We start from the raw sequence: 12,846 nt of genomic DNA on the forward strand, positions 1-12,846 counted from the left end.
GTCTTTATACGGCGAAAAAGCTATCTTTCTATATTCCTACGTAACAGTACTTTGTCATGCCAATGAGTTGCGCAAAAATTAAGCTACGTAGGTCGATTTTTTTGGACTTAATCCCTATAAGGCTTTTTTTTTCCTTGCTGGAAACTATGTATAATTTGCGGTATTTTATCACGGTTTAGGGTATTTATACTAGAAATCTTCAATCTATATTTTTTAATTTTTTCCACAATTGTTTTTTTTGGAATTTTTTTATTTTTGCCTCTTTTTTAAATTTTTTTTAGGTTTTTTTTTATATTTTTCAGTTTATCATCGTATTTGAATTTTTTTGCAACTCACTAAAAAAAATTTCTTTGTTTGCAGAAAACACCACCGTTAGCCGGTTTCTTTTCTTTACAAGTTTTAAATAAAAAAAACCATTTGTTGAGAATAGAGGGAGAATAGAATTGCCTTCAATAAATAACAACACTTCTATTCTCTTAAAGTGTGTGAGAATTTGGAGTGAATATTCTGTTAAAAAGTCAAAGTTCTGTTAAAAAACTTTGGTCATGACGAAGAGGAAGGAATAACCAGGTCCTCTGTTAAAACTCATTTACATCTAATGAAGTCAAAAAACGATTTGCACTAAAGACTAATTTAGATGAACATGGGTAAGGCATGGTCGCATTTATCGTATGTCAAACATATTTTTAGAAAAATTGGATTTCTAGTAGAATTACTTTGAAACACAAAGCAAATAATTTGACAATAAATGACAGTATAAAGTAGTTGACTCAATTAACTTTAAATATTAAGAATATCATTTCTTTATATAAACAAATAAATATAACACCTTTGAAATCGACGTTAACCCTGGACAAATTCGCCTACAGCTACGTAACTGCTTTATATTGGATCGTGACGGTGGCGTAGAGTTTTATCATGTGTCCAGAGACATATGAGATGACAGTTTGCATCCGAATTTTGTTTAAGAAGCTAAACAAGATTTACAAATATTCTAATCATAATTACCATCCTCACTCAACAAACCAAAAGCAAAAAAAAAAATCACATTGAATGCTTCTTTTATGTGGTTAATCATGTAACAACTTTTTTGAACGTGACTTTACTCGATGTTAACGATCATGAACAGCAAATGCCGGATAATCTATAATTCCCGTGCAGAAATATTTAGAGAAAGCAAATATTGCTTTGAGATGATCGAGCCAATAAGAATCTTTTGCCAACTGTTATGGGCCAGACAACACAGTTATTAAACTAAAGGCTTACAAGACGTGGAACGATGAGACCGTTTTTCAAGAAAGTCGTAGAATACTTGGAACTCAAATAGGTCATATATCTTATAATGAATTTTTACCTGCGCTGCTGGGGCGAGAACTGAGTGCTAAGAAAGGATTGCTTCCGCAAAATGACAATTTAGATGCATCTGGTGCCTGCCGTAAGCGATAACTACAGACAGATTACGACTACGATCGTATTTACTTGATATTGAGAACCATAGAGTTGCCACGGTTTATTCAAAGGTGGCTGTGAATATTTCGTAATACGCTGTTAGGAAGGGTCGATACTCATTTTTGAGAAGTTTTCTTGATGCAGCTTAAGGCAAGATTTACGGACATTTTGTACATAACTATTTTTACTGAAACCCGTCAATTTGCCGAGTAAATTCTGTGAGGCGTCACAGTTTCAAATATAAAGACAGGAAGCTAAAGTTTCTTGGTCGACTAAGGATGTGTGGTTAAAAAATGGGCGTAAGCTGCTCACATACTGGCCTTTAGTATAGAAAGAACTAAAACGATCTTCAAAAACCAATTTTTTGAAATTTTTGCCTATAACTTCTGATCCCGTAAAAATACTTTGTTTGTAGTATATCCGTCTAAAAGACGAATCTCGGAACAACATGACCGTAAATCTGGTAATATCACATAGTACCGATATTATCAAAAAGAACTCAATGAGCGCAAAATGGTATATAAATGCTAACTCACCCATTTAATCGTTAATTGTGAACATATCACTGAATCGATTGAGACAATTTTTGTAGCCAGTTGTTTTTAGAGGTCGTTTAGGCGTAGGTATGCCAAATTTCATCTTTATATTTGCGGCTTGTGACGATTCACAAAACTTACCCGTCAAATTGATGGGTTTCAGTAAAAATATGTATACCACACATAGAAATAGAAAAGTGGGCGCGTTCCCCAAAAACAGTTGACATATACATTTGCTGCATTAAATAATTAAAAACCAGCGTAGAAAATCGGAAGATATCTACCCGTTTGTGCGGAATTCTTGAGCTTGAAATCACAAGCCCGTCAAACAAGTGGCGTAAATCTAGTGTTAAAGAAAGTATAATAGTAATGTTAACTGTGAGGAAATTCAGGTAGTAATAAGGTGAGTATTTATTACTTTCGGAATGTTTTTCTGCTTAGTTAAAGGCCGACAGGCTCTAGGGAACTACAACATTTACTGTTAATACTAAAATAAAGAATTAGGAAGAAACGAGTTTCTCTGATGTATGAGAGCTAAAGTCTGTTGTCGTTATTCTAAAGAGTCATTATAAAATTAAAAAAGGATGCAGTAACACTACATTATCGGATATTTAAAAATCCGGTATATGCTAGTGCATAGGCTCAGCATAATTTGAGGGATGAATGAATGAATGATGAACGTTTGGTTGCTGATTTGATTTGTTCTTGGCATTTCCTTTGTAAAATTATGTTGATCAACTACTTTTTGAATTAGAAGTTAATTACGTTACTTATAAGTGTCACACTACAAAGTGCAAGAGCATTCACCATAAGTATAACATGATAAACTTCAAAAATTCATTTGACCTATGTTCATAAGAAACTACTTTTCTCCATTTGCAATTAGAAATTCTCTTTTGTCGTTAGGTATTCGTTTTCTAATTTTGCAACTTTATGTAATCAATAGGTATTTCTATATATATATATATATCAGATTGTATACATTCTTAATAGCGAAATTTTTACAATGTACCCATATCGCTAAACCTTTTTAATTTTTCGGGGAAATTGTCTTTAAACAGTACGGGATCTGCCCGAAATTCGACGGCACGAAGAGGCATACGACCATAAATTTGCGTGAATTCGTTAATGCAATACGATCGCTCACGCATATGATTCAGGTCAGCCGAGAGCATCTCGTTGTTCGTACATTCGGGGCATTTGAACTTTTTCCGTGGCGTTACTTTTATGGGTGGTTTGTTAGTGACGTTAGCAATCAGGAAATTCATGGCTATATCTTCACAATTCATACGAGAGTCTACGATTTGCTTTATAATAGGTGGCATCCGATATGTGTACATGTAACTCCAATATTTATGAAGGAAAGCAGCGCCCGTCAAAACCATAGATATTTGATTAGTCCATTCAGACTCATATCGCCAGTGAGAGGAGAAGTTGTTCCAAACATGTAAGCGGCTCGGAAAGCCAACTATACGGTCAGGAAATTCACGCCACACTTCATATCTGTAATGCAAAAGCAAGAAATGACAATACGCTCTCTTCCGTTTAATTTTTTAAGTAACCAGAAAGACTGTTACCGATTTTTATTATGTTTTTGCAAGCGTAAAAATATTAAAAAAATTCTCACATCCATTTTGACAAAATCTTTTTTAAGAACAAGTAAAAAGATTATATTCGCACAACACGGCCATTAAATTCCCTAGACTACGCATATACCCAAATATATGTCCAAGCGAAAAAATACCTTTTGTGGAAGCTCCTATATAGCGCCAAGCTCAAAAAATACCCACACGTAGTGTAAATTTATCACGGTTTATTTCTCTTTCAAAGTATTATTATGGGACTACTTTATATCATTTGAGTAACAATATATAAGGCTGCGTAGCTATAATTTGGTAAAGCTAATGTTGTAAGCTGTTTCGCACCAATTTAGAATCGCAAAATGCTGTTATTAAAAGATTTTTGTTGTGGAACATTGAAAACTAACATTTTTTCCATATAATTTCTTCTTCAAAATAAAACGCTATATGAGGTGTGGTCTCAAATATACAATTCATTTTCAATAGGATGCGACTTTGGGCAGTCGCAAATTTTTTTAATATGTCCTTAAAACGGCGACCTACGGGGTAAACATAACAATTCATGGACAGATATCAGACAGGAAGACAAGATTAAATTGATTTAGGAAATGATTCTGAATCGATCAGCGTAACTAAATTGGGTCGTTTTCAATTCTCCTGGGTGTTGCATATAACTGCGTAATGTTAGCGTACTTCTTACAATAAGTGGTATGTGGTATATAAGGGACGACTATTGACGAATCCATATGGTTTTAGGATGTACCAATCTTCAAGCGACATGTGTCAAAATTTCGTGACGTCCCGATCATGAGCTTAGAAGTTGAAGTTTTTTTAGTGACACCACACAAAAATTTATATTTTCCAACAAGAGTGGCGTCATTAAAACAATTGAACTCGTAAAATAGTGTTCGCAATATCAAAAAATTTTCATACGGGCCATTTGAAGACTGGTACTAATTGAATATCATATGGATCCGTCAATAGTGGCGATACCATCTCTGCTCTCTCCTTTTAAAACAAAACATATTCCAAAGCACTCACAATCTCAAAACCGTGCGAGCACTACATTTTTTAAGAGCTATTATAAGAAACACGGTATGAACGGAATAACTTTTACATAGCTTTCAGAAAATGTCAATTACTATAATAGTTAGCTAAAACAATAATAGTAAATAATTAACTTCGACAGTTGCTTTCTTGGTTACCTGATGAATTAAATACCCAAAATCGACTTCATCGGCGGTTAACATATTAATGTCGTCATCAATCGTTAGTATGGACTCTGTTTGAATTTCCTTGTAGGGAAAAAAGCGGTTTGAGAGGCGATTATCACGGGTATGTACAATTTTGATAGACCGCGAGATAACTGGAAGAGCTGAAACTTCGAACAAAAATCTTATATAAAGTTAACATTAAGAGTTAAGGGTAATGGCTTTCATCACACTTACGTAATGGTGGAGCCTTTTGTTGATTATTCCACACTATAAGAATGCTATGCAGAGATGAAACTAGGGACAACTTCTCTATTAACAAAAACAAACTGTCAACTCGATCATAGGTTAATATGACGGCAGTGAAACCTTCAGCACGATTGACAACTCTCGACAAGAACAAAGGGTTCATGCCTCTACCACTTGAGCTGTCCAGAAAATTCCAGTTTCTTCTGTCACGGTTGTTATGGGGAAATATGCGACACTGCAAATATTCCAGAATGGTCAACGTAAGGGCCTCCAAGCTTCGAAAATATTTGTTGTAGAGCAAACGCCCTTGATTTTTCAATTCTTCCTTTCGGTTTGTAGATACGACTTTTAATTTGTCAACTACACTGGCCAACTCAGATTCTCGTATTCTTATTGACGCTAAGCGCCAATCAATGACGTCTTCGAAAGGCAAGACATAGTTATCTACCGCAACCACGGGTATGCAGTTATAAGCTAGCATTTCCAATAGATCTGGTTGTCCTAAGCGCAGGCTACGGCCTAGAAGGCAGAATGTGCCTTTCCCTAAAACTTTTGGGTACTGGAAAGCACTTCTTTTAAAATGCACAGAGCAGCGGGTCAAACTTGAATTTTCGCATTGTTTCAGAAACAACATTTCATTGGGGTGCTCCTCTGATATGTTCTGTAGAATCCACAAGTGCTTTGGAAAGATGTTCAGTTGCGCCGCGATAAGAAGATATTCCTCGTTATAGCTTTTTACCGTAACATCTTTTCTTAGTAAGGAACTCCAAACCGGAATGGAAACATCGAAACCCACCCTATATGCCCAAGAATCAAAGCCTCCTCCTAAAATTATTGCTTGATCCGTGTTTACATCAATCACACGGTTATAAGATGGGTGCGTCCCGGGGAGCATGTTGAACAGTAAATGGTTTTGCCCATCGCTCCAATATTCTAAACTGCCCAAAGCTTTATTTACTAAAGCTGCCCGAATATTGTTTTGATTTAACAAATCAATGCTTGGCACAAATAAACACGCTTTATTGGGATTCGGAGTGTAATAAGGACTTTTGACTATTGCATTTAGTATTTGATAAAATTCGTTAGTCAAATGCGCTGCCCTTTCTCCTGAATTTGCATCTACGTATTCTTGCAACGGATACACAAAAACTTTGATACGGTCTTGGCCACACCGATAAATATTGACACAGGTCCATATAGTGCAATTTGCATTGCGACCACGTGCGGTATCCGCGCTATCATGCAAAAGTAACTCATCGATATTGTTTAAATTTAAGGATATCATATTAAAATTTCTTTTGTAGTGTTTTACGTCGTCGGATTGATTAAAAAAATTATACAAATACACAACACTTAATACAAGTGCCAGCGACAATATTGCATTACAGACATTATGCTGGGCTTCGAATCGTATTAATGACAATTTGTTTAACATTGTTGTAGTTAGGCCAATATGTCCTAGATTGTAATCCTTCTTATGGCAATATTTCAATTTCTGCGCGTTTCCACTTTGTTTTACCGCAAGGGAGCTCCTTTTCAACTAACAATTATGCAGAGCAAAAAATTTTTATTTTTTCAATTGGTTCCTTTCTTCTGTTATATACAAATTTCATGCATGTGAAGATAATAATAATAATAATAATAATACCACATAACGAGGAAATACTTGATAAAACTCCCTACCCCGCTTAAAGACGCCGGATAGAAAAAGATAATCAATAACTTTTCCTCTTTTTCTTCTAAATTTCAGTGAATCAACGGCAGGTGATTGTCTTGAGACGGTTCAACGCGAAGATGAAATTCTTTGCCAGATCCTTAACCAAGTTAGCAATTAGTTCTGGTCGTTGAAGTATTTTTATTATTGTTATTTTCTGCACATTTGTGCCAAGAAGTATACGTTACTGAACCAAAACAAATTAGATACATGGTACGACTTAACATTTCATTTCGTTTCAACTCTCACTAAAAAAAAAGGAAAAAGATTTAAAAATAAAAAGAAAATTTAGAAACAGCGGAACGGGTGGTTTTTCTTTTTTGAAAGAGAAGCTTTTACTATATCAAGTACGTTTTTATTATGAGTAAACACATCACGTTTGATATTTTTTCCTGGTCTGCGACTTTGGCTGAAACAACAACAAAAGGTTGCGTGCATATCAAGTTGTAAAATTTTAGTTGAATGTAAAGACAGCATTCAATATGCACCCATAATAAAAATTTCTTTTTTAGAATGCAGACGATTGTCACGAAGATGTTAATCATATATCATTATTGCCAACTTTCCAATACTTCCCGTCAAAGTTTTAGTTACAATGCATTAATAACTGAAAGAAAAAATTATAGCCAAATTGCAGAACAAGTATAGAGAATTCGAAAATAGAATTTTGTTGGGATACGTCGGATTGATTTATGTTGTGACAAATTTCAATGTCAGTTCCTTGAGCAAGAAAAAGAAAATTAAAAAAAAAGAAATTATTGAATCTATCGACGAATTTGCTCGACAAAAAAAGCTGAAGAAGACCTAGCGGTCCTTCAGAATTATGCTTTGAAAACAAAATTTTTTTTCGGACCAGAAGAAAGTATCCTCATTTGCTGATTGACGATTATATGAAATTTTAACCTGACCTGATAAAAAACCGTCTAAAAGTATGTAAAAGTTACACCTTTATAATATGTCGATAATTGAAATTAAAAATTCAATACGAAATCATTTCAAAAGGGAAAACAAAAACAATGCAAGTAACTATCTGTACAACGTAGGTGTTGGAAGGTGTATTATAAAAAAAAAGACAACAACTAAAATATCTGAAAAAGTAAATCATCGCAATTTGGGGAAAGTTGTAACGTCGCATCCTACTGCGGAGCTCTTCCTACTCAAAGAGCATCATTACTCACTCCCACTCCATTCCATTTCATAATTTGAATGTTTATCATCTCTAAATCTACAAAATTCACTCTGCGAAATATTATTCGCCCACAAGGCCGCATCATCTCCAGGCCAGAGCTTATGTCGACACCAGAAGTGCCAGTCCAGAAAAAATGCTTTGCCAATTATCGAAGTTGGCCGACATTTATAACGCGTTTTTACAAATTCGACCAAATCTCTCACTCTCGTGTGCCTTTGGACACAGTACGTATAAGTTTTTTCGGGAATGTTTTATCTTCCCACATATGTTTGAAAGGCATTAACTTCCCGGTAAAACCATATGTTACGAGCTGATGTTACAATGCCGCAAATGTTGGAGTTTCGGCCACACTAATAAGGTGTGCTCGCGCCAAAAGTCTCTCTGCCTTTCTTGTGGCGCAACCCACGATTGCTCCATAAATTGTACTCAATATACTAAAAAACGCATTAATTGCAAGGGTGAGAAACTTTCTAATTCCAAAACTTGTCCAACATACAAGAAAATTGGTAAGTCAAAAAGGACACAGCAGAACGTCTCAAACCACAAGTTTACTCTTTTTGTCAGAGAACTTACGCACTCCCAAATAATCCAAATTTTTCAATTTCTCTGAGGAGCTTCTTTAAGCCACTTTCACTGGCTTCTCAACAAAGAATCAAACGACCAAACACTGAATCTACTGTCTCAGTTCCAACCAAGAAGGCGATAACTCCTGAAATCACCATCTCCCTTTCCAACATAAAATCTTCAAATCCCGGGACTGTGACACACAGCACAGACAACATTCCTTCCGATCAAGAAATGATCACTGATTCTACCACTTTCTCTAATTTATCTCAAATCTCTGATCGTATTCAAAAACTACGTAATATCAAGCCGTCTTCTGAATCAAATTTTATTATTAACTCCCCTACACTTATCTCACGCCCTTCACAAGAGTATTCTTGACCAGCGACTCCCTTCGGATTCTCTCTCATTCAATAATGAAAATAGCTCAACTTAATTGCAGAATATTTAAGAGAAGTATATTTAAAAGGAGTATACTTACAATCTCAGCCTGGAGAGAGGTAAAGGTTGGAAAAAATTTTGTGAAAATGTCAATAGTGACATGTCAATCTCAGATGTTTGGCGCGCTGCCAGAATTTTCAGAGGTATCACTTGCTCTCTGATACAAGCTTGGGGGGCCTTCTGGTCTTATAATACCCCCTGCTTCACTCATTGGGGAACGAGATCATTTTTTCTTAAGCGCCATATCTCCCTTTGAGGTCGATAAAACCCTTCATTTCTCAAAAGACTTAGCTTCGGGCCTAGATGGTATTCGTAACAATCGCCTCAAAATCTTGAATATTAAAATCAGACTAATCTTACTAAAAGAATTTAACAATATTCTAATTAACGGCTATATATCCTCTTCCTGGTACTACTTCAAATCTTCACTTTAAGAAAGAAGAACAAATCGCCAATCAATGTTAATTCTTACACATGTATTGCATTAGTTTCTATCCTTACAAAAATTTTTCGGGAAAGTGTTATACTCACGTCTAAAATCCGCACATATCCTCTGCAATCTTCAATTTGGTTTTAGATGTTGCAGATCTGCCCAAGACAACATTGTTACTTTGTGGCCAGCAATAAATTCAGCGTTTGCTACGAACCACATTCTCATTGCCCTTTTTCTAGACATAACCTCAGTATTTGATTCTGTCAATATCAATATCTTAAAACCTATCCTTTGAATCTCCCTACGAAATTCTACAATTTCTTATATAACCTTTCCTCTATAAGAGCAAGCTAATTAGCAATGATGATACTGTTGTACAAAGGAGATCTTTTACAGGTGTTTTTCAGGAATCTATCTTGAGTCCTCTTTGCTTTAATTTATATATTAACCAAATTTTCAGTTTCCTTCCTGAAGAATCTCAATTCTGGGCTATGCTGACGATATTGTCAGGTTTAGTTCCAACGCTTCTCGTCTTGAATCACTTTCAGTCAATAAGACCAAATAATTGGTCTTTTCAAAAAAAAGGAAAAATCCCCCGATTACTTCCCTGCTCGTCTATGGTTCTTCTATCCCGTTTGTTAAAACTTTCGACTTTTTAGGCTTTGCCCTACGCTCGCAACGTTCCCGCGCAGCTCACATTGACAAAACTGCCAAACAATGTTTTCAACTCATTAATGAATTGAAATCCATTTGTGGTATTTCTTGGGGCTCTGAGTCTTCTTGCACTGTATGTTGGCTTAATCAGACCAAAATTAGAATAAGCCTGTTCACTCCTATTGGACACCCTAAAAAAAGACCTTATGTATTTATGCAGAATCCAATGTAAATGCATCTGAGTGGCTCCTGGTGGCAAGAATTCTACATACACACTAAACTTGAAACAGATGGCAAATGATATGCCTCTACAAGATTTCATTTACTCAGCATTTTTCGTTTAAGAGAATTTCCAGATAGAGAATATCTTTTCAGAACCATCCGGCCTTATCTTTCATTTAGAACTTTATATCTCTTAATTCCCCTCTCTCCATCTTTAAAGTCTTTGCTGACAAATCTAGTAACTTCGAAATTCTAGGAACTGCTGTACATAGCTTATTCAAAATTCCTCTTGCTTCTCAATATTCTCGACCAGAAACTACATTCTTACCAGTGAGAAAATCCACAGTTACTCCGGTTACAACGTTACTCGAACTTGGTCACTCATCGTTGGTGTTGGATCTAAGACCGAGGTTGTAGGCAGCGGTGTTTGGTTGCCAGAAATTAATATAGAAGCCTACATCTCATATAGTACTACGTTTTCAGCTGAATGTGTAGCGTTCCTGACAATATCTGTTTAACGAGTACTCAACCTCAAAAGAAATTCCTTATAGTATCAGACAGTAAACTTGTCTTATCCGCTTTACAATCACTTCCGTCAGGTAAAACTCACCCCTAAATATTAGAAATTAGATCTTTACTCCTAGCCTCAAATCTGATACGTTTTGTTTTCACTTTCTCTGGGATGCTAGTCAGATGGGCGTTCTTCTAAACAACACTGCAGATAAAATTGCATTTTCAAGACCATCCCATTTTACTGATCGTGGTATGATTCCTGCAGATCTGAGGACTATCAACAAAAGGCATTCAGTTTTTTCTTGACAACAGCGGTGGGATAATTCACCTTATGGTCGTCATTTATACTCTTTAATTCCACAGGTGAGTGCCGTTTTACTGAGTACTCATCTTCTACCTAAGCCAGAAAAGTAACGACTCGTAGCGTAGCGTGTGGGACGTCACCTCTGAGTTTCTCTAAATCTGATTCGATGGTACAAGTTACCACTCCCTCTAACTCTAAAATGAACGCTAATGTTTCCGATATTGTTGAGTCGGTTGGCAATAAAATAGTTACAAACAAGCCGGCAAGTCTTTCCGCTTTAAGCTACGCTGAAGTGGCAAGGGTATCTCCGCCATGGGCCGCCACTCACTCTAATCAAGCGCCATCGCCTAAAAATAATAAAGAGAAAAATAAATCATCCTCTCCCCCTGGCTGTTCGAATGTGACGCTGGTGGCATGACTGGCCAAGTAGCACAAGCTGCTGCTGCAAGGGCGATAACGCCATCTATATTCTCCCTAACTTTAAACTTTCCAAGCGTGAGCTCTCCTGTTCCAACTAATGATATATGCTTGACGGCAGTCCCTCCCAGAAAAGCAATATTTGTGTCAACACTGGCACAAATATTGGATAACATAAAAAGTTATCTGGCGGCGAAAGTCCAAACAGTCAACTTAAAGCGCGTTAGCATTTTCAAAATGGCTCATTCTCAATCCAGGGCAATCTCCTCTCTTAAAATACTAGTTCCGACTGAAAACAGTGATATGTTCTTAAACAAACTACTGTGGCCAGTAGGATCTTTGATTAAGGAATTTATCCCTCGAGATCGTACCCGTAATACCAAAGCAATAACCTTATCGCCTAAATGTTTCTTCAGGCCCACTATCTCTCATTTATCAAAATGTTAGGGGCCTAAATTCGGAAATTCGTTCCACTTTTCTAAATTCAGTGAGCATGGAATTTTTCTGTTTGGCCTTTACTGAAACTTGGCTAAAACCCGATCTACATTCGGAACTTTTTCATAATTCTTTCCAAGTGTTTAGAAATGATCGAGTGAATCGCATTGGTGGTGGTGTATTAATTGCCATATCTGCGTCAGTCCCGTCCAATTCAATAGAATTTCCCACTTCTCCTGACGCTGAATTTACCGCCATTCGTGCGAAAATGCCTAATAAACAGCTATTTCTAACCTGCTTCTATATTTCCCCAACTTCTGATATCTCCATTTACAAGAAACACGCTGCCCTCATTTGTGAAGTGGCCAAGCGGTCTAGACCCACCGATTTGGTCGTTGCATTGGGTGACTTCAATTTGCCTCAAGTCACTTGGTGTAACACTGATAATTCTGGCTGTTTGGTTCCTACTTCAACGTCTGATAGGGCTGTTGTGTTCTTTAGTGAATTGTTTGATCATAATTTGGGTCAATATAATCGTACACCTAATTGTAATGGTAGACTGCTTGATCTCTGCTTTGCCAATTTTCCCGAGATTTACGTAAATCGTTGTCCACCTTTTAGTTTACCTGAGGATCCTTATCATCCATCAATATGCATTTCCTTTCATCATATGAATGATGTTTTGTTGAATTGCCTTAATGTGCCAAATCAAACTTTTTTAAATAATTATTATGATTTTCATAAAATCAATATTGTATTACTAAAAAATCGTCTTTCACATTTGACCCTTGATTTCTCAACCGGTAGTAGTGAAAGGTTATTGTCATCGTTCTACAATACATTAAATCTAGCTATTGCTGCATCTGTTCCGATCAAGCATTGTTGACCTCACAAGAATAGAAAAAACTCGCTATTCAAAAAATATTCGAAAAGTG

The 12,846-nt window shown here is 36.2% G+C and overlaps 1 protein-coding gene across 2 annotated transcripts; it reads right to left on the minus strand.

Annotated features, from left to right (window-relative positions):
• Positions 1-2,906: 2,906 nt before the first annotated feature.
• LOC119640251 (exostosin-2) lies at positions 2,907-6,913 on the minus strand. Of its 2 annotated transcripts, XM_038038144.1 has the most exons (4): positions 6,709-6,913; positions 5,014-6,565; positions 4,787-4,946; positions 2,907-3,488 (listed from the first exon to the last, which is right to left on the minus strand). In XM_038038144.1, the coding sequence occupies exons 2-4, from the start codon at positions 6,458-6,460 to the stop codon at positions 2,987-2,989; spliced, it is 2,109 nt and encodes a 702-aa protein (XP_037894072.1). In that variant the 5' UTR covers positions 6,461-6,565; positions 6,709-6,913; the 3' UTR covers positions 2,907-2,986. The 2 variants fall into 2 exon arrangements, with proteins under 2 accessions (XP_037894072.1, XP_037894073.1); XM_038038145.1 differs by having other exon boundaries at positions 4,787-4,940; positions 5,014-6,912.
• Positions 6,914-12,846: the final 5,933 nt, after the last annotated feature.

Source organism: Glossina fuscipes, unplaced genomic scaffold (assembly GCF_014805625.2).
Source record: "Glossina fuscipes isolate IAEA_lab_2018 unplaced genomic scaffold, Yale_Gfus_2 116, whole genome shotgun sequence".
In the NCBI taxonomy this organism is placed as follows: domain Eukaryota; kingdom Metazoa; phylum Arthropoda; class Insecta; order Diptera; family Glossinidae; genus Glossina; species Glossina fuscipes.